Source organism: Aphelocoma coerulescens, chromosome 3, assembly GCF_041296385.1.
Source record: "Aphelocoma coerulescens isolate FSJ_1873_10779 chromosome 3, UR_Acoe_1.0, whole genome shotgun sequence".
In the NCBI taxonomy this organism is placed as follows: domain Eukaryota; kingdom Metazoa; phylum Chordata; class Aves; order Passeriformes; family Corvidae; genus Aphelocoma; species Aphelocoma coerulescens.
Window position 1 is genome coordinate 75,214,788 of NC_091016.1, and position 27,341 is coordinate 75,242,128.

At 39.9% G+C, this 27,341-nt stretch overlaps 1 protein-coding gene across 2 annotated transcripts in view; it reads right to left on the reverse strand.

Moving 5' to 3' along the window:
* SLC35F1 (solute carrier family 35 member F1) overlaps positions 1–27,341 on the reverse strand; it is a 233,670-nt gene that overhangs the window by 92,876 nt on the left and 113,453 nt on the right. For both annotated transcript variants that reach the window (XM_069010912.1, XM_069010913.1), the window contains exon 2: positions 9,696–9,871. In XM_069010912.1, coding sequence (XP_068867013.1) covers positions 9,696–9,871 — 176 coding nt within the window. The remainder of the gene's footprint in view (positions 1–9,695; positions 9,872–27,341) is intronic.

Here is a 27,341-nt window from a genome sequence, read left to right on the forward strand (position 1 = left end):
CCAATAGCTAACAGTTCAGCCAAATATAAAGGAAAAAAATGCTTACAAAGTGGTAGATAAACTTACAGGATATTTGTACATTTTTTGCCTCAAAGATATATTTAGTTGTAACAATAAATATATGCATTACCCTGGTAATAAGGGACATGAAAGAAGAGAAAATCACTGCTTGTGTTAGAACTAAGTATTAAGTGTGAGGCAGAAGAATAAGTTGAGAATACAGCTTTATTCTACTGGCATAACTTTTTATTCCCTTGATTCATGCTGCCTTATAGTCCTTATTTTAGAAAAGGTGGTACTTGCAAACCTTCAGAAAGGATGTGATCTTCACAGGGACTTTGCTGCAAGTCTTGTGTACAGTTTACAACTGGGCTCTGCAAAATGGGATGCTACTGAGTCTTTGATTTAATGAAAACTTAGGAAGTCAATTCAATTCACTGCAGGGACTGCTTTGTTCTTTCATTATTATTCTTTTCTAATGAGAAAGACAATCACAAGGATAAACTCTATTCCTCTGAATTTTTACACTAATTACATACAAAGCACCATTCTGGCAGAGCAGGACTTATCTCCTTCAGGCAATACAGTATCATCTTGTAACCACACTTCAAATCTCCCGTATGAACGCTGGAGCTACGTGGGCTGAATGTGGATCCTGTTACCCTGGCTAGCTGCTTGGCTTGATGAATGTTTAAATATTCCATAAATCACAGAGAAATACTGATACTGCATGAAGCAGCAGAGACAATCCTTGCATTCTGCTTACAGCTGTAGGATCAAGGGTGCACTATTTTATCAGAACCATTAACTTTCCTCATTGAAGTGGGAAGGGATGGTTGGTTTTGTAAACAGTACTTGAGATGTTTGGTTATATACTAAAAAGAGCCAGACCCATATACTAACACTACAAAGGACAGTTTTCCCTTAATTCTTTTAAAAAATCAAGTGTTTGTGATTCAGATCACATCCTTATGAGACAATTTATTATTTGACATACTGTGAGGCGATCTGGGCTACATAGGGAGCTTCCTTACCCTCAAATAAAATTATTGAGAACATTCACCCCTCTGCAATACCCTGATACTGTGGACTAAGTTTCAAAGCTCAAACTATGCTCATTGCCATGGTATCTGAGCACTTTCAGGGCTGTACCATACAATACCTTGCTTTCTACCTGCTCAAAAGCCTTGATTTTTTCACCTACAACATTTATGTCCCTATCTGAACCTGTGGTACAAATACATGTAATGGCATCTGCAGAGATGGGGACAAAGATCAAGCAACAAGATGCATGAGTGGTACAAACTGCACTTCCTCAGAGGTTCCTCGAGCCTGCCCACTCATCCTTCTAGTCATGAGGTTTATCTTAAACAGAAACTCACCTATTTGTGCTCAGATTAGCACTGTCTTTGAAGGACTGGCAGGGCTCCTGGAAAAGTAAGCAAGGGGGGAGCTTCCCAGGCTTAGCAACAAAATCTAAATCCTGATCCAAACATAAATGCTTGCAAATACATGTTGTAGATTTGCCTCAAGTCTCAGACTTAGGTGCTGGAATCACTAAAAAAACCATGACAGTATGAAACACCACATTGTGATGATTTTTTAGTTCTGCTGAATTCCACTAGCTACCTGTGATTTTGCAGCTGTGAGCTGAGTAACTGCAATGTTTCCCATTTTATTGCATCTGTGGTTTCTATTTACGGACTTACTGGCATGAAATGGCCACAGCTGGCTAAATGTTCCTAAAATGAATGTACATTTACCTCCAGGGTAAAACTGCCTTTTTCTGAAGTAGTATTCTCAGTATAGACATTGCCTCACAGCAATGATGCAGCATCTTGATGCAGACATGGTTCATCACCCAGGACTTTGGCCAGCCTAAAGCTCAGCATCCCGTTCACACTCACTGCATTTAGTGCCTGTAGGGTTTGCTCTCATAAAATATACACCAGTCTTTGAACCACGGTGCAAATCCAAATGCTGTGTCTAGAAGGTACTGGTTGAGGGCATAAACCTGGCAGCCAGAAAGAAAACCGGGTCTGAGCTTCCCGAAGTGAGAGTGATCTGAACTGCCTGACTTGAATCCTCCAGGGACTTTTTTACAAGGACAGGTACCCCGAGTGCAACTTTAGAACAAATTCAATCTCTGTGTGGACAAGACCTCCCATTCCCTTTTTTAGGTCAAGAGGATGGTAAGAGAACTCCCTTTTTTTTTCCTGTGCTCTTGTCTGCATCAGCAGGCACAGGGAAAACGAGGTCGTCCTATCCTTTCACACAATGCCCTCTTGCAGCTTTTTTCTCTGATGGCACAAAGAATACTTCCTTGAGTACCAAAGCTATTTTGAAAGCAACCCAGTAAAACAAGAGGTCTCTCTGGGTTGAATTAGCTGCATCAGGGATCAAGAGATACTACTACAGAGAACGCTACAGCATGGATGCTTGATTAGGCCAGGCCTTTATTGCTTTGGGGTTATCATGATTGTATTAGTGATTGCATCATTAAACCACGACATACCGTGTTCACACTTAACTGCTGCCACCTGCATCCTAGAGGAAGAGTGCTTTCCAATTTTCAGCTTGTATGTGCTGTGGGATGTACATGATTTATTCCAACGATACCATGCAAGAGCATAGAATGTGCTGCTTTGGCCAGGATTAAAAAAAGGAAAGTTATTTTGTAACACAGGATGCATGCTGTGGGTTTGGACAGCAGGTGCCTAACCTAACAATCAGGAGCACCTCATTGAGAGAAGTAACTCTAGCAAGAAAGGGCAGAGAGGCCTTTAGAGCCTTTACCTGCCATTTTATTTGCCCTATGTTTGGGGCCAGGATTCCTCTCTGTAAGTGTTTATTCGTACCTTGTTAAACAGCTGGCAAAGCAAAACACACCTGATGAAAACGAAAATTGACTAAGCCCTGAGATGCCTGGTCCTTTGTGTGGGTGGAAAGGAGCAGCAGGGCCAAAGCAAAAAGCATCTGTCTGCTGGTCAGTGTGACAAGAACAGCTGACAGTGAAAAAAACCCCTGAGGATTAAAAAATACCATCCAACCTCTCTGCTAGGAATAGCCAAACAAATCAAAACAAAAGACAGAGGCCAAGTCTATTGATTTTAATCCTATCTTTGTATCCCCAACATGGTCTATCTTTTTTTTTTTTTTTACCCTGACTTTCCAGCTATGTGTAATAATTATACTGTGCTGAAATTGCATGTGTTTTAGTATTATGGCTAAGAATGGAAGAAGACTTCATTGGACCGGGAAGGGCAATTCTATGGTTTAGAGCAACTATCATAAAGAATAAAATCCCAAGGTCCTTTATGAAAACCATACATACCTGAAAAGTTTGACACCTCACTGAATTGTTATCACCTACAGAGTAAAATAATGAAGGTTCATTCAGCAGCAGCAGCAGTCAACATTTTATAGCAGGAAATTTTAAAAACTCAATTTAAAGTAGAATGAAAATTCAAACACAAACACAATTATTATGTAAATGGAACTGAACAGAAATCTGGCTCTAGTCATACTGGTTTTTTCCAGCTAGCTTGCTGTGGTGTCCATGATGTGATAGGCAAATCCCAAATACATAACAGATCATAATCCTTGCTCCTCTGAGCATGCAATCCAAAACTGAAAATTGCACATTAGGAAAAAAGATCTCTGCAATTTGAAGTGCCTGTAAATAGCCAGCATTCTAGTTTCATTTCTCCTAAAGTACAGAATTCCCTCTGAATATGAAAAGGGCTCTTCAAAGCCCAAACAAAAGGACTATTTGGCTGACCATTTTCATAATAAACATATCCCACATGGTTTGGCATCCCTAATTAGAAGCCCAGAGTAATTAGGAGAAAGTGCATTGCAGACAGCAGTGTGTAACACAGCAGGGAGATTCTGCAGTGATGCTATGAGAATACCAAAGACCTGAAGGTCATTATTTTTCACTGGTTCCAAGCCCTGCTTGCTGCTGTGTTTCATTTTTACAACCCAGAATGAGTGTGTCCCCTTGCACTGGGAGGGCTGTGAGAATCACAGAATCAGAGAATGTTTTGGGTTAGAAAAGACCTTGAAGATCATTCAGTTCCAACACCCCTGCCACTAGACCAGGTTTCTCAGATCCCCATCCAATCTGGCCTGCAACACTTTCAGGGATGAGGCATCTAAACCTACTTTCTTTCAGTTTAAAGCCAGTTCCCCTTGTCCTATCTCTATATACCTTTGTCAAGTGGAAGAGATGGGCCAGCTGGACATGCTTTTCCCTGTGCTTCAAGGGTAATGTCACAGCCTCTTGCAACATCTGCCACATGTTTGCAGGCCAGTGTGTGGGCTGATTGTTGCCTTGAGGGACCAAAGACCCCTTCTATCACAGGCAGATAGGACCATAAAGCTGCTTGGCTGCAGCTTTGAATGTTTTATTTGACTGGAGGGATAACCAAGCTCTTTGTTTTACAGCAGTGGCATGAGCATGCTTAGGAAACTGAACAATGATGAAATGGATCTTTTCTAATGAAAATCACTGCCTGTCATCCTCGGTGAAGAGGAAATTCTGACAGGATCGATGCCTTTCCAGAAGACATTTCATCTCAATGGTACTACACATATTGTCCAAAGTACATGATAGCAAATATAGTTTGATCAGCTTAAATCATATACTTTCTTTGTTTCCCAGACAAACAAGCTTGTTCTTACCAGCAATCGACAAAAAAAAGGTGTTGATATTAAAAAAATTCTGTTATGTCTACCTAAGTTAAGTGCATAAAATACCTTTGTACTAATATACCTTTACTAGTGGAATGAAATTAAGTACAAAGAGGCATTTACCGTTTCTGTCATTCAGTAAACAGCTGGCAAGCACTGCAGTGAAAAAAGCAACTCCTATATAGCATTCTATTTTCCTTCAAGTGGTTTTGGTCAATTTTGGTGAAGTAGGAGGGATGCTGGGAAGGGTTGCCATGTATCTAAATGGAAATGCACACTTGAATAGCAGACACATCAGGAAACTACATATGGCTGAGATACTAATGGCATAAGCTAACCTGAGATAGAAATGCATAAAAATGCCAGTAACAGGTCTGCAATCTTACCAGTCTCACAGGACTCTCTTGCTTACTCAGGGGCACCGATTACCTTTGATTATATGTCAAATGTAAAACATTACAGTTACTGTGGGGAAAACTCTATTTCCACTGACATGTGATACAACCTCATCACTTGGCCTAGAAGCAGAATTCATTCAGACATACAGAGATTCATAAAAAGTGCTTCTGAACTAGCAAATTATTGCCACCTCTTAGTACTGGTGGGCTGAAAATACTCAGTAACTTGTTGCAGCAAAATTCAAGGAACAGCTTTCAATGTGGAGCCCTACTCATGCAAAATCTGGCCCTCAAGGCTTTATGGTTCTCACCTGTTCAGAAGACACTCCCATTGCTCCCTCATTTCTTGTTTTCCAGAGTAACAAAAAAAAAGCAGTTTTGTATTTTTTCTGTTTTTAATGATGTCTAGTAGATGTGTTGTTTTCATTTGTAGCATATGTGACATGACTTTTAGAAGTAATTTATTTTTGGTGGCAAGCTGCTGATGCTTGCACCCATGTTGGCTGTTAGCAATTAACACCTTCTGGTCCACTATGGACAATTTCCCACTTACTGCTTTTTAAGGTGCTAAAACTAATCTACACCAGCTCTATGGCCCATAGCTCCATTTCACCCATTTGAGGCTTTTCTTACTGATAGCCAAGGTTTTTCTTTTCCTCAACTAATAATGACACATAACCCAGAGGACACAGGGAAGTATCCCTACAAGATTTTGTTAAGAAGAATCCTCTGCTGACAAGGAGACTGAGGTGAGATAGTATGTGTTAAAACCTTCTCAGAGGTGTTACCATGGACAAATACAAGTTTTGGCTGTGAAAACAGCAGTTGTGAGAGGAAGCTACCTCAAGAGAAGGAACTGAGGATGTCCTTGTTACCTGTTAAATGTTTGGCATATCAGCCAGATAAAACATAATGACATTCATTGCCTTATAATGCAGCATAAGTGACATTAATTTTATAATGGCATTATTCTCATACAAAGAAAACTCCTAAAGAATAATATCCAGACCTAAGCACTGGTGTGTTGATGAGCATTGGATGGGGCACTGTGGTGGATACATGTGTGGCTAAGTGGCTGCTGGCATCTCTGCATGTCTGAGTCTGTGCCTTCCTAACTGCAAAGAACTTCCAAACTCATCTCTTCAGCACAAAAATGAGTTCAAATTAAAATTACATATAATAAAAAAACCAAACAAAAAAAAAAACAAAAACCCAAACAAAAGTATCCAGGAAAAAAGGAAAATTTTTCTAGATTCCAGATTCATAGTTGCACTTGTTCACCTAATAGAAAGGGTAGATGGATTTCTCCATCAGAAAAATCCAAGTTTAGACAAATTCTTTCACTTTTTTATGATCTGTGTCTGAGTAGTATCCATGTTTCAAGGCCCATATGAAAATATCACAAGCACAAATCTCCTTCAATGCTTTTTCATTTTCATTTTTTGTTCATGAGAACAAAATGGCAAGAATGATGAAAAGCCTTACTTACATGGAATTCACTGCTTAAAACTATTGAGTCTACTTTTACTCCTTGAAACTTTTCCTTTTTTTTTTTTTGGTTGAGTTTTTTTTGTTTTGTTGTTTGGATTTTTTGTTTTTCTGGTTTTTGTTTTGGTTTTGGGTTTTTTTTTGTTTTTTGGGGGAGGTTTTTTTGGTGTTTTTTTTGTTTTGGTTTTGTTTTTCGTTGGTTTTTTTTTATCATGGAATTTAAGATTTAAACACTCAGAGATTCTGACACCTTCAGGACTGTGCCTCTCAGCACTATCTGATAATATGTGGATTCAATGCAAGGTGACAGTCCTAATCGTTGCATCCATTAGAGTGAGCACTGAGATAAAATTATTTTGGAAAACAATCTCAACTCACAATATAAAAATGTACTGGAATCTGCTGGTTCCCATGAGCTAACTTTAGGTGCTGGAAGCTGAGCATTCACTGCAGAAGGCTTTAGTCAGAAAAGCTCAGGAACTTTAATCATCTGCTAATGACAATTTTCAGAAACCTGTGCAAATTCTACTTTTTCATGATCACTCAGGGAGTATATATGAACAGTGAGGGACAGCTAAGTCAAAGGGCATCCAGAGCAAATCAGAATTTGGAAGAAGCCTTTAAAGAAAGAGGAACTCTTTACATCTGAGGAAATTATAGCTTTCAGTCCTACAGTGAATTCAGGGGTTTTTTGGCTACCTCAAGTGACACCTCCTTAAACAGTACTTTTCTGGAAAAATCCCAAGGATTAAGAAAGCAAGGAAAGAAAAAGACAAAAGAATGCAGTAATTTTTTACTACAAATCAACTTATGATGGCTTGAATTCTGAAGCAGAAAGAGAATGATTTGAAAAATTTTCAATCTTGCATAGAGAGTAGAAGAACTGTACTTGAAAAAAAAAGCCTTCTGATGATGTCAACACTCAGCACTCAGAAGAGAATCATCCCATATAAAATTAGTATCATTATTATGTGATTTCCATCTGTTAACGAAGCCAAATGATTAGAGCTGCTAGAGAAACTGCCTTAATGGAACAAACACAGATAATGGATTTGAATAAATACACAAACAAAAAGACAATGTCAGGCTCAGTCACTTGGCAACATTAAATGCCGAGTAAATAAATAGGCTGTGTAGTGCTATACCATCCAGCAGAAATGTTATGCTGAATGCCTGGATCACTGCTTTCATGGCTTCTGCAGCCAATTTTGATTTGGATTTTCTTACATGAAACCATCTTTTTGGGGTTTTTTTGACAGCTCCTTTTCCAGACAATTCCACTGGTATGCTTTACGTGAGTTCTAGTTGTTTGTACAGTCTGTATTCAAACACCTTCCCCAGCCCTCGTCACTTGTCCAGAAAATACTTTCCACATATCCCTAACAGCTTCCCATTTACTTCCCAAATCTATCTTATTGTCACAACAGATATCTCTGACAAACTCCCTTTAGTCCACCACTGTATTTTTGAACAGAGTCAGAAAATTATTTATAAAGTAGCTTTTAAATACATATTTATGTAGAGTGCCTGACAGCAATTTTTAGATGTCAATATACACCAGGCATCAAGCATTATTCCAAATTAGCCTCTGTAATGCACAGCAGAATGCAGTATCTATATGGGTATACCCTTTCACAAGCCAGCATTTTCAAAAAAGTAAAATCTATTTAAGAGTTATAGGGACTTGCCTTCCACAATACCTAAATCAGTCCAGAGAAGGACATTTCTGGGACAGAACTTGTGAACATCTAGGCAATCCTACACTCAGAATAATTATTTTTAAACACAGTTCTCCAGAAAGCTGCTACTAATAACACATTCTAAACCTTTGGCAGAGCAAAGTATGTGGTGATGTTTCCCCCTACACAAACTGAAATACCAAGACAGAGAAACACTGCCTGAGCAATCTCTCCTTACATAAGAGCCAAGATTTCCCTTGCAGATTGGCTCTCATTGCCTCTGAAAAATGTCAGTGGGGACCAATGTTTATAAAACTTACGTTGTAATACACTTAAGTGCTTTGTGCTGGAGTACAGAGGTATATTTTTGACTGTTCATTTTTTCCATAGAAATTAAGTCCTTGCTGCTTTGGAACACTTTTAGCATTGTATCACAAGACTGTACTATGACTGAAGAGCTTAAGCTTCAGGGTTGTTCCCAAAACATTAAAAGATGTAACATCAAAGAACTATCCAAAAATCATTGTTCCTGTAAGAAAACATGAGCTTTTCAGTATGCTGATAAATGTACCGTGGCCTAATACATTTTGTAGTTGTTATCCTCTGCAGAGTCCTACCCTCGTTATGTCAGGAGAACACATGATATTTTTTCTCTTTTATTTGGCTTCTAACCTACGTGTTCTGTGAAGGTGAATAAATACAATTATTACAAAAAAAAAAAGAGGGGCTGAGAAATTTACTTAAATGCATTGACTTCCCACACCTCATCTAGACACGAAATCTCAAGAAGGGAGCTGTGTGCAGGAAAGGCACATCCCCCCATATTATCTCTAGACTGTCAAACAAAGGATCATTAGATACACAGTACAAAAGCATGCTACAATGCATTTCTCATTTTGGAGGGCAGATTGATTACACAGGCCCTGTGGCAAAGCAGTGTCAGGGCCACAGAGCTGCTCAGCCCACACATCACCCCAGAGACAGAGCACCCCGAGATCCCTCCCTTCATCTCCTAGCTCCCAATAGCTAAAAATTGGCTGCTATTTCTTTCTTTCTAATAAGTCAACTACTGAATTGCCATGATCAGCAACTAGAACTAGCAAACTCTTCTTTGCTTGCATCTGAGCTCTCCTTAGTCTACATAAGATGCAAAGCATACTATTATTTCCCAGCAAGGCAAGAATAATCAAAATTCAAAAGGACTGGTGTTTCTTTTAGCTTTTAGGTAGCTGCCCAGTCCTTAAGATCATATGATTCATTCTTTGCTAATGAAGATTTGTTGGGGTTTTTTTCAGTTCATCCCACGTATACTTCTAGGTAATATAAATATGGAAAAAATTTTAGTGGGATATGTGTCTAAATCATATCACTTGTTGTTCTGCAGAAGAGTTTATCCCCACTGTTTTCTACAGAACAGTTCCAGAGAGACACTTACCTTGTCTGACGGCTAGTGTTGTCGTGTAGACCAAGAATAGAAGGATATAATTGAGGAAGCTCTGAAAAACAGGTGTGTTGGCATGGAAATCTTCTGACAGATACTTGCTTGTAAGACCAATGCCACAGATAAGGAGGGAGAGTACCTGGCCAAGTGCCACAGACAGCAAGAGATCCCTGAAAGGAATGAGAATAACAGACGTAAAACACTCAGCCTCTTCACTAAGGAGGAAATGCTCATACTCCTCCAGGAATCATGTTCAACATTTCTGGGACAGGGAAGAAACATGATGCTTCAGTCAATGAGGGGACCTGCTGGGGAGAGCCAACATAACATTTCCATTATTTCTGCTCTTATCATGGGCGTAAACATTGCGCCAACACAGTAGCTTTTATTTACATGTTAAAGAACAGCAGATGGCACATCCCTCCCATTTAATTTTGCATTTCACATTTCACAAAGGATAAATGATCATTTAAATCAACCAAAATACAACACTGCTTCCTTTGAGCATCCTCCTTAACAGAAAGACCCAGGAGTATCATTCAGACACAGCGGGAAACACAGCTCTTTCAGGACTTAGCAATCAAAGAGAAAAAGAAGATAAAGGATCATGTTTTACCATCAAGATGAATACACATTTCATCATATAAACTATTCTTTCCAACTACTATGCAGATCTCTTTATATTTTCTTTAATCTTTCCCACTGCTTACTTTCTCTTCTGCTTGATGGTAACAGGAGGTTCCAGTTTTCTCCTTCCTGTCTCCTGGTTATTAGAAATGTATTTTCTGTTCTGGCTTCTAGCTTTAATCTGTTTTTCTTATTTTTCATCTCCAGTATCCTCTGCATTCTCCTATTACAACCCCATTCTCTTTCCCCACAGGTCTCAAATACTTTCTCCTTTTGCGCATGTTCTGTCTTCCTATAATTTTCTCTTTACTCAAGAAATTGCTATATCTGAAAGACCCTTTCCCTCCAAATATCTCCATCTCTTTTACTCTTCTTATAGCATTTATCATCTAACCACACAGCCCAACTGAGTACAAAGAATCCTCCTCTGAATTTTGTCACAGTATCTCCTATACCCACAATACAGGAATATCTGTATTTTTTTAATTACCCCTAAGAGTTTTCCCAGGTTCCCCATGTGTCAGTACTCTTGTGCTGACCAGGCCTGCTCCACAGCTACACCTTCCCATGCAGAAGAATGAAATGCAGAAGTGTTGGTCTGGTAGAGAAGCAAGCAAAAACAATGCCGGGGGAGAAAAAGGGCATCCAAAGGGGACATCTAGTCTGACCCCTGCCCACTGCTGCTGTTGCTGTCACCAGCCCCCAGAAAAGAGGGTCTGAGCTCCCTAGAGTAAGACATGAAGGAGAGGAGCATGCTCTGCAATGTCTCGTTTGAGCCTGGAATGAGGAAAGGGAACTAGGCAATCCTAAGGGAGTAGAGAAAGGAGGGCAGCACCCTGCTCAGCTATAACAGTATTTCATGCGTGTTCTCTGCCAGACAGGAAAAAGAAATATTGCTTCAAGGCTGCTTTGCTTTCCCTGACAGATTTCCCTGACCTTAGCTCTGCATGTTTGGCAGTGATGAGCATCTGTGCTCCCACAACTTGGTAAACTCAAGTGTCAAATTTGTTTCCCCTTTTTCTCATAAACAATCCTCCCACTAATGTGTCACGGTGTCAGTCATGGCATGATTTAACCAAACAGACACTGGAAAGCACAGGAGGCTGGGTAGTTATATTCAGCTAACATACCTCGCTGACAAACAGCCTGACACACAGAGTAAAGAACAAACTTTATTGTGCTAAACTCTGTGTTTTGATGGGAGACTGCTGGATAAGTAGCAAGTAAGACTCTACTACTGCTACCTCCGCTTTCACATTACTCACTCTGCTGTGAAACACAACCATGGGAAACAAACACACTCGACAGAGGTAACATCCAAGACCATGATGCAAATGCTGCCTACACTATTGATCCTCAGTTGCTGCTGTTACCTGCTCTGCTGTTAACATGGAATAGGAAATTTGAATAGTGACTGCAATTTAAATCCACATATTAATCTTGCACATATGTTTACAGTTCTTCATTTAGCTGGATATTGTTTCCTACATCCTTCTGCAATTAAGTTTCATGCAGGGTTCTCCTCTTGCCTACTGCCATTTCTATAGTTTCATTTCATTAGTAAATTAAATGTTTGCAAATCAGTAGCCTGCTTTACATGGAATGCAGGTGTGTCCCTGTATCTTGGCTGTGCCTACGAGTGAAAGTTGTATTACATTCATTGTGGGACTGCATCTGCTCTGAAGAGAAGCATCTTGGATCCTATTTAGATTTACATAAAGCTAAATACATCCTCTCTCAGGAAAGGATTCTCACAATAACATATTTCTTGCTCCCTAGAGCCGTTAGCTGTTGGGAGCCACACTAATCATTGCATTTTTTCAGGCTGGTCAAAAGTTTGATGAGGTCTTACAAAAGGTGTATTTTTAGCTCAGCTCTCTATATTCAGGTGTGTCACCAGACCTAACCAATCAGTACTGACATTTGTATTAAAAATCCAACCAACAAAACCTGAAAAACACCAGGTAAATTTCAAAGCTGTGTTTGATAGCTGTAGCCCTCTCTGGTCTAAGTTTTGATTCTCTCATTGGCATTTTGCAATTTATAGAACAGCCATGTTTTTTCATAGTTGATTCTTTGCCAAGTCATTCAACCACATCTACAAGTGGCAGTTTACCTAAAGAGTTGATGTCTCTTGATATATCTATATCTATATCTATATCTATATCTATATCTATATCTATCTATCTATATCTAATCTATATCTATATCATCTATATCTATATCTCTACAGCACATATATACATACATACATACATATATATATATACACACAAACACATACAGCCTGTCCTCAGCTTCTGTATTTTACATTTCATAAACCTATCAACAAGAAAGTAATTCAAAATTCACAGTCTTATTCCTAAAAAGTCATTGAGAATACCTTTTTATGTCTTCTGTCAATTACAAAATATGTCCAAAAATCCACTCGCTATTGTATTATTGAACACAAAGGGTAATTCGAGCTCAGTAAATACAAACATGGACAAGATTCAAGACTGTGAACCTAAACACTTCCAAGTCTGTAAGTAAAGGCTGGATGAGTACAATCTCTGTAACGTGAAAGAGCTTTTGAGTAAAAATTGTCTTTTGGACAAAAACTGAAAGTAAAAAATGCAGAAATCTACTTTGTGGGAATCCAAGTGCATGTAGTACCATCAATGTCACTGTCTTTCAAAACACTGACTACATAAATGATATTGAGTACATACATACTGCTTGTCTCTGATTTTTGCACACATTTGGTATTTCTAATTATGTAAGAAAACTCATGCTGAAATCAAGCTTCTCTTCCAGTTAGTATTTAGTTAAACATTTCACAGTTGATGGATGACACAGAAAGATACAAATCTTTTAATTCATCAGTACAAAGAGTAGCATGTTAGATGTTTAAGCAGAACTAATTCAAATGCCCATGAAATGCTCAGACTTGAAGCAAAGATGATCCATTTTATAAAATTTAACTACTCCTAAGACTGTTCATTAAACTCTCCTGCCACCCCTAGAAATATGCCCTTACAGACATGAATGACAAGCAGTGGCACAGGAGATTTGATGTGCACCCCTTCTCTCACCACTGTAGGCTGTGACACACTAACCATTACCAGGGAAACAGGTGAAATGAAAATTAAGTAAGAGAAAGAAAATCACAAGATCAATAAAATGCTCATTTTTGCCTTGGCCGAATGGAAAAGAACAACTCATCTCTCTCCAAACAGAAAAGTGGAAACAAATCTTAAATTACTTGTTTAAATTCGTGACAATGTCAGCAGCAATATAGAAAAATACAAGTTTTTGATAAACCTAATAACCAATGTAAGATGCCTGAATTTTACAAAAAATGCTTGTAACTTAACTGCATTTATTTTTTTTCCTGCAAATGATGATCTAATAAGACAAGAGTCTTAACTCCTGAGCCTTTAATACCTGGATAAGAATAATATACCCATTCTTTTTTTTAAGAAGAAGCAGCAAGCAAACACTGAAAAGAAGATTTCAATGGCTGTAGAAAAACTACTATTTCTTTTAGAAAAAGTAAGAAGAAACTAACTCAGTGCTGTCATGTCTGGCACTCCTAAGTATCTTCCCCAAAAATCATAATACTGTTGAAATATGCAACATGGCTCCTATCTGCAACACTTTCTGTGTTGCTTTTCATGTTTCACCACTCAGACTGGCACAAAGGATGATTTCTTCCCTAAGCCTTTGGTCTATCGTGCTGGCTTCAGTAGCACATTCATTCACTGAGGAAGTAACATTCATTCATATCTTGAAGAAAGGCTGTGTAGTTTGATGGCCTTCAAACAGAACACCAAAAAAGGACTCTCACTACAAAAAGCTTTATAAAAGTGAGGGTTTCCGCCTTTCAGGATGCACTTTCTCTTTAGCTGAGTGCTATTCTATTTCTCTACTTGTATTCCATTTAAACCAAAATAAAGCAATTCTTCAAAAATCCCATTTTCCCTCACTAATACCAACAGTACCTTCTCAAACCAAGTTAAAACAGGGGAAGATCTTCAGCTTGTAGCTAAACTTTGATCTCACAAATGCATAGAAATATTGAATGATTTAGGCCGGAAAAGGTCATCTAGTCCAACCATTAACCTAGGATCAGATGGGTGTTTTGAAGTGAGAATTAGGTCAGAATTACTCCTAAAACTCATGTTGCTAAGTGGGTTTTTCATGGCATACTAACAGAAATTAAAATATACTTCTTTAGAAGTGGAGCCAGAAGACAAAGCCTCATCTTTACATTGGGAGCCATTTAATTCTGTTTAAATGTCTGGGCTGGTAGCTGCTGTGTATCCTTTTTACTTGTTCCTCCAGGCATATGGAAATTTCTGTCACTTGAGTATCTCCTTTTTTTATCCGCCATGACAAAGCCAAACTTCTGAAGGCAGACATTCTCATATCAAAGAACTCTGAAGCTAGTGCTTGGTTGCTAGCACATACACACTGGCATAATAAAGTGCACTAAACAGCTATCTGCAGTTTCTCCTGTAATTATTTTTCATGAAATTAAAACATTTAGCTGTTGCTGCCTGTTCTGAACTTCCCCTCCCCCTCCCAAAGACACGTGCTCCGGCCACGTGCTCCGAGCTCCTTTGTTCGAAGCGCGGGCAAAAACCAAATGTAACTCAAACTCTTCAGCAGTGTCTGATTGGCCACTCACCCCAGGTCCTCCCCTTCCCTCTTCTCCGAATAAAGGATAGTCGAGGGGAGGCTCCGCCCTCTCTCAGCTCAGCTATCTTCCTGTGAACATCTGTGGTTGTCTCTCTCTTTCTTAAGGCTTCTAACTGCAGGGAATTGAGCGGGCAGGGAGCTATATTTCTCCCTCTTTGCTTCTGCTGATGGTATTTGCTCTGCAGCTGATACAGGTACCGATTTTAGAGCTATTAAGGTGCTAGATCGCCTGTGCTGCCTCTCTGGGCTGCTCGAGGCTTTCTAAGGCATTGAAATACAAGCGCTAGCCGGTATAAAGCTGAAAAGATACCATCCACATTTAGCTTCGCATACTAGCTCATTCCCATATCCTCCCCAGAACATTGAAACACAACTCACAATACAAAATCAAAGCAGTGCAACATTCAGAAGGAGCCACACAATCACACCTGCTGTATGCTGGAGAAGCAGTGACATGCAGAGGGTGGCCAAGTAATTTAAACATTTAGGCCTATTTAATTGACACTAAATCCTGTTTTAAAGCACTCTCTATGTCAGTTTAATTTAACTGCTTTCCCTCCTCTTTTTTGCACGTTATTGGGCATCTTTCCATTGATAAGTCCCCACTGCATCAGTTTTAGAGCATCTCAGATGGTGAAAAACAGAGGCTACCACTACTTTTAATCTCTAGCATGAGGTGTGTTACTCCTTCAGCATTCCACAGGCTCCAGCAGACGAGAGATTGGCAGTCTGTTTCCTGAGCCAAGATTTCACTAGAGGAACACATCTGGAAAGGCTGCTTGATGGCCCTGTTAGAAAGGGCCTGCAGGCAGGATCGCACTTTCTCCAGGATGGTAATGACTGCCACACAAAGTTACCACTCCAAATGTTCCAAGCGTGTATTTGAAAAAAGAAAAAACAGATACACTTCATTCAGAGACTGATGACTGCTATGCCATAGTGAAGTTGATGATGTCTGTCACAGCACTGTGATTTTGCCAAGCTTCTTCACTTGAGTGCATTTTACTGTGTTTCTATAAAAGCGTGAGGAAAAATAAAACAAGGTCTTAAAAACTTCACATTGATTCAAAGTGAGCTGAAGTTATGCCCCTATAGGAATCCAGTCAAATTTATTTAAATGTTTACAGGTGGATGTGGAATCTTATTTTAAGATTCGACTTATCTGGTCGAAATATTGACACATATTTACCATTGAAAAAACAGGAACAGCACATGTCAAAATCACAGATACTAACTACCATCAGCAGCATGGAATGTGACTGTTTTCACTGCAGCTGAGTTCCTAAGTTCCCACTCCACCCCCCACTCGAATAGCTGCTTAATGAGGACACGGACATTACTTCCATATTTTGTGGTTTGCACTTAACACTGACATAGGCAGCTTGTGAAAGAATAAATTAACAAGATTTGTTCTGGACAATCAACTGAGCTCTCACTGAAGGCTACAGCTGCAGATTTTCTAATAGCTTTGAAGCATATGAAGTCTCCTATTAGTCCTGCATTGCTCTGAAATTGATTGCATCTAGAGAACAAGATTCTACACTAATTTTGCATGGAAACTTATCTTTTCTTATTTCCCCTTATTCTGACATGCCTGTTACAGGGGAGAAATTCTACAAGTTGGCACATGCAGCCCTTCCCTCCTCTCTGCCTCTCTCAATAAGGTAAGGATTGCAGCAAGTATCTTCAGTTAATGCATCAAGGGTGCTGCACTCTGCTTTAGAGCAATTTACAGAAGCAGTCCCAATATTCTATAATTAAATGTTCACAGCACTAATAACAAGCAAGTTGCCCAACACATATACTGATAATAACACCATGGGCTGATGTGCCACGTTATTCTATTGGTCAGCTACTCCCATAGTCTACATTCTCCGCAGCCATTCTAGATGACGTCTCAAGAAAATACAGTGGACTTGTAGGTCTAAATAAAAGACACTTTTAATATTTCTGGCAAGGAAGAACAAACCAATGTAAAATATTTTCAGAATATAGGTATCAAGCCATTGCTGAAGAGTGAAATACCAAAGTCTGAATCCCAGCTAAAGCCACACACTGCGTTAAAATAAAAACAACACTAATATTATCCTTCAAATCAGAGAGTGAAACCCATACAGCACCAAGCCTATCTATCACTTAATTCCTACTGAGTCATTATTTTGAAATCTTCATTGCATTTAAATGATATACAGGCTTTGTATTGGATCTCGGCACAAAGGATGGGTTTTCCATAGAGTGAGCTGCAGAGTACCTCAAGCTCCTACTGAGGCCCAAATGAAATTCTCTGTGCCTTAAGCTGGGGGTAGGAGGGAAGCTCTGTGCTTTCTTGCTCTCATCATCCTCTCTTGCCACCTCCCCAGCAACTCCTCACTTGCATTGCAGCTCAGGATCAAGCTCAACAGCTTCCTTCCTCAGCAGGGCCCAGCATCTCATTGCAGCATCCAAGGGACAGCCCTGAGGGGCAGCAAAGGGACAGCCAGACCTGGACACACAGCCAGCACTTACCGAGAGTTGAAGAAGCCCCAGCAGCCACTGCCTTGGCTGGAAGGGCACCCTGGGCATGGGGAGAGCTGCCCATGTTTCTTATCCTTTGCTTTTTGGCTTTCCTAGTTGCTTTGAGGTTTTTCTTTTCAGGACATTAAGGTTCTAATTTGTATTCAAATACAACTGGGCTTGGTTTTAAGAGCCTTTTGGGAAGATCACTAAAAATTAAGGTGTAAGTACATCTGAAAGCTGTGGCTGACTCAGGCTCTGCAGCTTTTCAGTGACAGCTTGAGGGACCAGCCCAGATTGTTGACTTCGGCTGAAAACAAAGCAGAATCACATTCAGCAAGCCTAGGGAGTCTCTGAAGCAGTTTCTTAAGATGAGCTTTTACTGAATAAATTTCCCAATTCTTGTATATTGCCAATTACAGCAATTCTTGAAAATGGGTTTAATTTACCATAAGCTTATACCCCAACTTCACACACATACACAAACATGCTCATAGATATGAGCATGTTTTTACAACACTTTAGTAACTGGAATTTTTTTAACGCTATTCTTACGCAGATAAAACATATCCCTGCACTTAATAGTTAGCTATATACTGTTGAGACATCTGCTACACTGGCTCTAAGTGCAAAGAAGGCACTCCTTCTTTAATTATTTTTATTGAATAAGATATATGTTTAAAGACAGCAAGGGAAGGTGTGGTGACAAAACTTCCATGCTATTATCTTGATGAAGGCCAGTGCTAAATCATTACAGGAAAATTGGAGGCAGGGTGTGTGTCTGTGTTGGTGCAATTTGTTTACAGTCATCTTCATCCTACCAGTGAGCTAACAAAGAAAAAGAAAACATGCTTATCCTAAAAACATGCCTAGGTTTTGAAACAACCATCTGCCTTCCAATCAGCAATTTCCTGGTTCCTTTTCAGGTACAAATCACCAGACTTGGAGCCCCAGAGGCTTTTTCTCTTTAAGAATGATGATGTCTCCATATACAGTTCTTGGCAACTTCTCAGCCTGTACTGGATAGACTGAAAATATTTCAATCTTTCTGATGGAATCAAAAGTATAATTATAGATGACCATGCGATAAAAGGTATTTCAGGTTCTTTTAGCCAAAAAAATTGACTGAAGCTAGCTTCAGCCCATACATTTTTGTAAACTTCACTGTCTACCCAAGTATGACTGGAGAAATTAAGATATATAAATACGTAAATATTTGATCTAGATTGGAATAATAAATGCCAGAATTAAATTTCCATAAAAGAGCTTACAGAACTAGTTACAAACACCAACTGCTGAATATGGTACTTTTAAACAAGTAACTTCTTCCATCATTATCCAGAAATTAATTCAAAAGTGATATCTCCAGTCTTAGAAATAGAGTAAGAGACTCAATTATGTATTAAGAGTGAACTATAATTTCTCAGGCTAGAAATCCATGTGACAGCTCCTGAAAATAACACATTTTTGCCTATGAAATCTAGGCAGTCATTAGGCCACTGATCAGTTATTTTTAACATTCAAGAATAAAGCACACAAATAGATGTGGTTTTGAGATAGTTATTTGTCTTTACTCTCTTCTAAAGGCACCAATCTGAGCTTTCATATGTTAAAAGAAATGAGGATGTGGAAGGACTGACGGCTCTCTACCTCTTGTAGAAAAGAAATTCACTGTCAAATTTCATTAGCTCATCTCACTTGCAGTGGTTATTACGCCTAAGGCTGAGGACATTATAAATACAGTGACAAATATCTTTAGATAGTATGAGAAAGAGTTTAAAAGTTTCAGTTCAGTTAAGATCATCATTAGCTTCCAGTTTTCTCAGAAGAGCTGAAAGCCTACAGTAATAGACCTGGATGATTCCCAGCATCAAGAAAAATAGCTCACCAGTGTCCAAAGAAGTACAACATCACTTCCTACTGCTCTCTTGCCATTACTGTACAGTGCTAATACTGTTTAAACTGATGGGGGTTTATGGACTCTTAGAGCTATTGAGAGACAGTTGATAAAGGATGAGATGAAAAGCATTACAGCTCCTGCTATACCCCTGCCACTGATAAGCCAATCTTGATTGAATGGTCTGATGGAAAACAATTTTAAATGACTCAAGATTCCTCAAGTGATAGATGCTACTGTAACTTAATTCAGTGTTGTCAGAAACACAGAAGTATGGGCTTGGAGTTCCTAGAAAATAGTATGTATCTGAGTCAGTATGATGGATGATTTCAGATTTTTCCTGATGCTCCCGAAAGTGGCAAAAATTATTTCTGAATTTCTGTCCTCATAAAATCCATAACTCAAAGTATATGCATTTGTGAGTGCTGACTGTTCATCTATAATTAGGCAACTAAAAAAATTATAGCTTACTTGTAAAACTGGAGGTAAAAAAAATACAGGTACAAATATTGGAAGTGCAAAAATGCATCTATGAATATAATGGCTGGCTTTTGGAGAGCTAAAACTAATAATTCAATTATTACAAGAGATAGAATTTTTTTCTATTTTTTTAATATAACTGCATCTGCAAAATAAATAACAATGATTTTTCATTCTAGAGAGCATATAATATCTAATGTAAATGTTTAATTTAAAAATCAGATTTATCTGCCTGGATTCTGCAAAATCTTTTGCTTGGATAAAACTAACTACATTTAAAACTTTGGAATACAACTATTTTACTTTCTTTTTTTTTTGCAGCTCTTGAAAATTGTTCCAGAATTCAAAAAAACATGCTTCTGTGGGCCAAATTTTCTCCCCAAGCAGGCATATGCAATTCCCATAAATTTTCATCTTCTTTACAGTGAGTTTCAACTGTATAATCTACATGCTTGAAGCATGTAAAAGAAACCTTAAGAAAAATGTACTGAAGTTGGCCCCTGAATATTGGCCCCTTAATTGCACCCATGGTACAGAAAGACAAAGGATACCCACATTAGCATTTCATCAAGGACAGCACTCAGCCATTGCACACTTTTCCAAATCTCCATCTACTTCAAAGGAGAGATGCTCATGTGCCTGTGGCTCATTCTAACTTCAGCTCTTCAAGGCTCTGACCTTCTTTTGCTTTTTCCCATGTGTGGTTGTATTGCTGCTACCTCATTCTGCAGCCCCTCAAGCAGGAATAATGCTCAACATTGCTTGCTCATGGATATTATGACAAACACAAGGACATTAAAATTTCATGCATTTTTTTTTCCCAACAGTTCTTTAATGCACGGAGGCCAGGATTTTCCTCCTTTGGGTGAATGTCTTTCCCTATCCTCTTCTTGCCTGTGAAGCCTGTATACTGAGTTCAGGATGGCACAACTTCATTGCGGAGAAACAGAAAACACCCCCAATAGATCTACCACTGATCTGGTGGTTGATACACCACAGGAAGCAGAATATGCGAAGCTAAGTCCTCAGAACAAGACCCCCCAAGCCACTCAGGCAAACAATTTAAGAGTTTGGCTGCTTTACTGAGCTGGGTGTCACCTTCTGGAAGAGAAGTTTGTGCTCTGGCTCTAGAGAAATTGCAGAGGCACAGTTGGAGAGTGAATTCCTGGTTTGGGTCACTAACTACCCCAGTTATGGCTACAGTAATGAGGGGTTTTGGTAGGCTACACCCTTCCTGGCCCAGCTGGATCAATTGTGAGTGCCCTGTTTACAGGACTTGGAAGGTGTTTTCTTCTCTGTCTGCTACTGGTCCTTTCTGAAAGCAAGGTCCCTCTAAGGCATTTTGAGTCCAGAACTGTCTCAGCAATAACCCAGGGGTGCTCTCACAGGTCCTTTCTGCCTTTCTACTCCTAAGATACAGAAGGGTCTTGCAGGAAAGGAAGCACTTGGTGAAAGGAGGCACAGCAAAGCCAGCCTTACAGGGAGGTAGAGAGCAAGTACTTCTCCCTCTCCTTGCTTTTGCTGTTGGTTCAATACACAGCCAAAACTACACAGGAGGTTCAAACTTCTGCATCTGCATTCTTCTGCATTCTGCTTATAATTCAAAAAGAAAAAAGCTATTTCAAGTGGGAATTACAACTGGAGAGAATTCAAATGAAAAGTCCAACAACACTAAGTTCTTCATTTTTAGGTACGAGTGTGGTGGTTCTGGTCTACTGCTCTACCCTTAGGCTCCAAGATAAATCTCTCCCTTCCTCTCTTCCTTTCAATTTGGTGAAACAGCATGACTGCCTCCATCAACACTGTAAATTTACTACAGACCTGACACACAATGATGGAACAGGCTCAACTGAAAAAACATAAGGTCACTGATTTCATTTTTGCTGTGGTATTAGAATTCAGAATTGCAAGGTGTTTGAAATAAATAAAAATAAATAAATTGTAAGTGGTCTGGGAAGTCGCCAGCTGCAGATTTTTAGAGAGTCAAGACAGAGAAATTCCTGGCCTACAGGATCCTGCTGCGGTGCCAAATGCGTGACTGTAGTCACCTATGACCTAAAGAATGAGAATGATGAATCCCTTAAATTAAAATGAAACCTGTGAAAAAAGGGGAGCTGTAAGGTCCTCTTCAAGGAAATTAATCAAGGGACATTTGCCAGAGCATTGTTCCCTGGCTTCCAGGTTGCACTCAAAACTACACACAGTGCTCGAGCTGAAGCCACACCAATGCAGAGTACATACAACAGGACAATCACCTCCTGGACCACCAGGAGGTGATTGTCCAATCACCACCCAGCCTGGACAAGGCTCAAACTGCTCTCTCTGATAATGCTCATCTCCTGTGAAGGCAGCCATGGAGGATCCTGCTCCAGCTTAGGCATCTCTCCAAAAGGATGGCTTCTCAAAACCAGAATAAAAAGTCCATTGGTGTGCAGGAAGGCTTCCTCATAGACCAGCTGCTTTTCTTCAGCAGAGGACCTTTTGCCTCCCAGCCATATACAAGAGCGGTCACAACCTTCAGCTGGCAAGTTTATTTTATTTTCCCTCCCAGCACAATTCACATCTGTGCTTGCACAAAAGAGAGCAGGGGGTCAGTCTAACAGTTGAAATGAAAAGTGTGAGGAAAAATCAGGGATTAAACCATATTCTGTGTAAGCATGACATTTGAGACACTCTGCTGCAAAGCTTTAGACTGCTACTGTTACAAAAATACAAGCATAAACCTACCATTAGCATTAAAAAGATTAGGAAGAATTTCCGTGTTATTTAATAGCATTTGCTCTGCAGAAATCACCCCTCTGAAAGGCATCTAAGGCTGTAGTTATAACTGAAGGATAAAACCCCAGTCATAGCTCTCCATTTCCTTGCCTTTCGGAATTGAAGTTAGCCATTAAATTGGATTTCACTGTAACGATATGCATTATGTTTTCCACTGATGACTTTTTATTCTGCCTAGTAAGAAATAAGACAAGTTGAGAAAAGCCAGAAATTCTCTTGTAGCTGCATAAGTGAATCAAGGGACACACCCATCATATACAGTACACACGCTGGGCTAAGTGCTTATGTTCTTGTGGACCATCCTGCAACATGACTGTGTTACTTTTGAGGAACACACACTGCTTAATTTATGTATGGAAGGGATTATCTGACAAGGGCCAAGTGAGGCTGTAAAGTACCTAAATAGTTCAGAGGTGTAACAAAATAAACTACCTTTTACTTTACTTCCTTCATTTACTTATGGAATAAACTAAAATTTAACTCAGTTTGAATTAAACTAGTTTGTAAAAGTCCTGTTTGTAAAGCCCAGTTTGAACACAAGGATGATCCATGGTGTCATAGGTTAGCAAGCATAGTCCTGGAAGGGATGTCCTTGCTAAGGGGTGCTTACAGCTTCCTCTGGGACCTGATAGAACCTATCAGTGGCCAGTTTGAATATGGACAATTCTTTAAGCCACTTAAAGTTGTGACCGCCTCTGTGATCCACACTTAAGAATAGACAAACTCTCCCCCAAGCTCTCTCTCGTTTCCGGCGCTGGCACAGGTGGCTGCAGGCCCCGTGCAGGGGCCAGTGGGCCCGGCCAGGCCCTGCTTGGGCCAGGCCGGGCCGGGCCACGGCCAGCCTGGAGCCATGGGCCTGTTCCAGTCGTGGAACCCCCCCCCCCCACTGCCTTGCTGTGGGCAGCCGGAGCGGCTCGGAACCCCCCCTCTCCACTGCGATAAGAAAAATTCAACATCCGCGACACATGGTTATATCTGAGTTAAGCAGGTGCAACAGGACTTGTTGTGACTTGGGAGTGAGCTTTCCTAAGGCCACTGCACTCACCCCTCAGTTCCCCCCATGAAAATTTTGCTCAGGTCAAAACATCCCACTGGCCTGCCCAGGCAGAAGCAGGGAAATCCAGAACAAGACTGAAAAGTCGGTGGTACTTGTGAAATACCATGACCATGATTTACCAAACAGGATGTCATTGTGCTTCTTCAGATTCTGTTTGAAAGGAATAAGATGAACGTGTTTTTACAAACAGACTGTGTGAATCTGCTTGTAGATAGGGCCAGGAACTCAGATAGGGAAGTAACAGAAGAAACTATTAGTACGAGAAGATGTACTTCTTTCTTTCTTTTAAATAACAAAAGGGGGGTGCGTATTAGAGGGGGGCATAGAGGAGGCAATTCAGGAAGTCTGTACCTTCTGAGTACCTCTGCCAATGGAGAAAAGGAAGAGGGCAATGTGGCTGGGAACATAGGATAAAAAAAGGGCTGCATCACCCAACAATTTGAGAGACCCCATGGGAAATGCCCATGGCCTCTCCCTTTATTCAAATAAAGTTACAGGACTCCTCTGTGTCCTTTTTGGACATAAACGTCTGGCATCATGGATTCATTTTCCTAACATGTTCTTTGTCAAGATTTATTTTCTTGGGAAGACAGATGGAAAGGACATCATAGAAGAGTGTTTGCAGATGCAAAAATATCTTCACCCACCAAAACCAAATTTGGCAGGAGAATGGCCCTTCAAATGTTCAAATGAAATTGATGAGGATGAATTTTTTTCCTTGTGAATATTTTCCTATTGCTCCCTAAGTCTCATTAGTAGGCCAAGCACCTGGACAGACATCAGAGGGCCTCACAGGGGAAATGAACAAAACAGTGGCAGTCAATGAGAAAATGTTGGTATCAAGTCATGCCACATTGCTGCTACAGCTTCCTTCCTGCATGCACAGGTGGGCAGTACATGGCCCTTCAAACAGGACAGCAATCTGAGACCAAGACACTATTTTTTGCTAGTTTACAGTTTACACTGTTGGGAAGTATCACAGTTTACCCGTGTGCACTGTATGACTACGTGAGGCACAGAATATCATCAGTATGATATCAAGGTTATATATAAATATATCTATTAAAAAATAATTTCAAGCCCAACTAATATGATTATGAATATGCAGACATGCTTAGAGATATCATGGGACCAGATGAGACAGATTAATCTTGTAATTAATTGTATTTAATTTATATGCTTTTATTATTTAATACCTGTGTCAACCACTTAATTTGCCTGCAGATCACTTCCTTATACAATATTAATGAAACATTCTATATTGAAATTCATCAAACTATGGAAATCAGATATTAGGAAGACTCATTATATCATCAATTTATCCTCTTCAAGTTTAAAACAGTTCAAGACCTGTGGCTTCAGAAACCACTCATTCAAGAAGAACATAGCAGAATGAACAATGTCTTTTCATAGTCAGAGATCAGAATTAAAAATCCAATTTACACTGTGGAACAAACTACAACAAGACTTTGAGAAGGAAGAAACAACAACAGTAATATTAATTTCAACACAAACCTTCCACAAAGGTCAATGATTTTACAGCTCTGTACAGATGACATTCTGAGAAAATGAAGATCATACGCAGTAAGAAACCTGCAAATTTGTCTGCACTTGCTCAAAACATTTCATGCCCAAAGATGGAGATGGGACTGCTTGGGGTACTGAGGAGCTGCTGACTGAGCACAGGGAGAGATCAAATCAATGAGAAACATCAAAGTAATCACTTGTTTCATCTTTGTTAAATTGCTTGCTTAATCTTTGGGTTAGTCTAATGAATGTTTAGGGCATTCCTGAACTACTCAGTTGGGAGGGTATTTCAGAAGGAGTATCTGGAAATGAGAATGGTTGGGAATTGGCACTGTTGTGAGTAGGGGAAGAAATAGCTGAAATGAGAACAACCTGTCCACAGGGTCCTTGGAGGTAATCCTGGGTCTGGCTGGGATCAATTACCTACATTTATCTCAATCCATGAATTTTTTGTCTTACTTTCTCCCCTTGTCCTGCTAAAGTGAGGGAGTGAGAGAGCAGCTTGGTGGGCACATGTCAGCCAACAAGGTCAATCCACCACAGGAGTGGAGATCTCATCGCACCTCTCGTCTACCCTAGGACACTTCTGCCCTCCCTCTGCTTGTGCCCAGCACCAGGAACCTGGAAGGTGTAGCAGCAGCAGCCATGCTGGGGCCACACTGTCTGCTGAGCTTGTCTCACACTGTGTCAAACAGTTAAAAAAAACCAGCAATCCTGCACCTCCTGACCTTGTGGCAAATACCTGTTAGGCTTTCTATGGCGTCTGATTATTTTTGCAAGGTCAGACAGATGAAGCGCTTCAGTAGTCCAGGATGGCTTGTGGGGTGGAAACTATGGTCCTTGGTCCAGAAGTCTTACCTACCCTTGCAATGGGCATCAGGAAAAGCAGGCAGAGGGGGATTTTTTCATCACACCTAGTCTACCACAGACCTCACATGGATATCTTCAGCTCAATTTACTCTTCACTGTTGTGTCTGTTCAGGTCACAGAATCTCAGGGAAAGGACTCCTTTCTATATTAAATGAGCACCTACCGGAAAGCCTCACTTTATGTAGGAAGCAGAACAGGAATGGAGAGGCAACACAAAAATAGTTTCCACAAGAAAACCCAGTGGAAGGTGCCTCCCAGTGTTGGAGGTTTCACCCCTTCTAACTCCTTGTAGGCAAGACTTTCTTATCCTGCAAAAAGTATGTTGCTTTGTCTCTTTGTAACTGCAATTTATTTTTTACTTGGGAAAGCTGAAGCCTTAAACTTTCCTTTTTTCCATTTTCAGCAAACCTTTTGTTGTGTGACACCTTTTGGTTCTTTGCAATAAAAATGCTTTCATTGTCTGGATATATTGATTTTCAGTTTCCTGAAGCTTTGTGCTTTTCTTCTACTGTTTCGCTGACACAGCTTAGGCTGAACCTCACAATCCCATTCCCCCTTGCTCCTGACTGAAGAAACAGTTCTCATCAAACTGGATTAAGCCCATCAGGCATTTAAAAATTATGTCGATTCAGCTCCAGCCTCCTCTTTTGTCCATTCTTTTAATCTCTTCCATCTTCCTCCCAGTGTTGCAGGACAGAAATTGAACACCATTTAGACTGGTTTTGTTTTAAAAGCAAACCTCTACCTTGGTGAACTTGTTCTGCAGATAACTGGCCTGTTGAGATAGGACAAGGGATAATGGTTTTAAACTAAAATGGGGGAGATTCAGACTAAAAACTGGAAGAGGTTACACAGAAAGGTGATACCAGCTTCATCCCTGGAAACATTCAAGATCAGGTTGGATGTGGCTCTGAGCAACCTGATCTAGTTGAAGATGTCCCTGCTCATTGCAGGTGGGTTGGACTAGATGAGCTTTAAAGATCCCTTCCAACCCAAACCATTCTATGATTCTATTTTGTGATGCAATTATAACAGTGGCAATTGTGATCTATACACATGGGATTTTATAGGCCATTTCTTTTTCTCACAAATATACAGGTACTGCGGTCAGAATGTAACTTGTGGAAGAAATTTACGTTGACAAAATTCAGTGATGGCATGTCCAGTCTCACTAGAGGTGAACCTGATGTTATGTCTTTACTTCTTACGTGAATCAATTGAAAAAGGA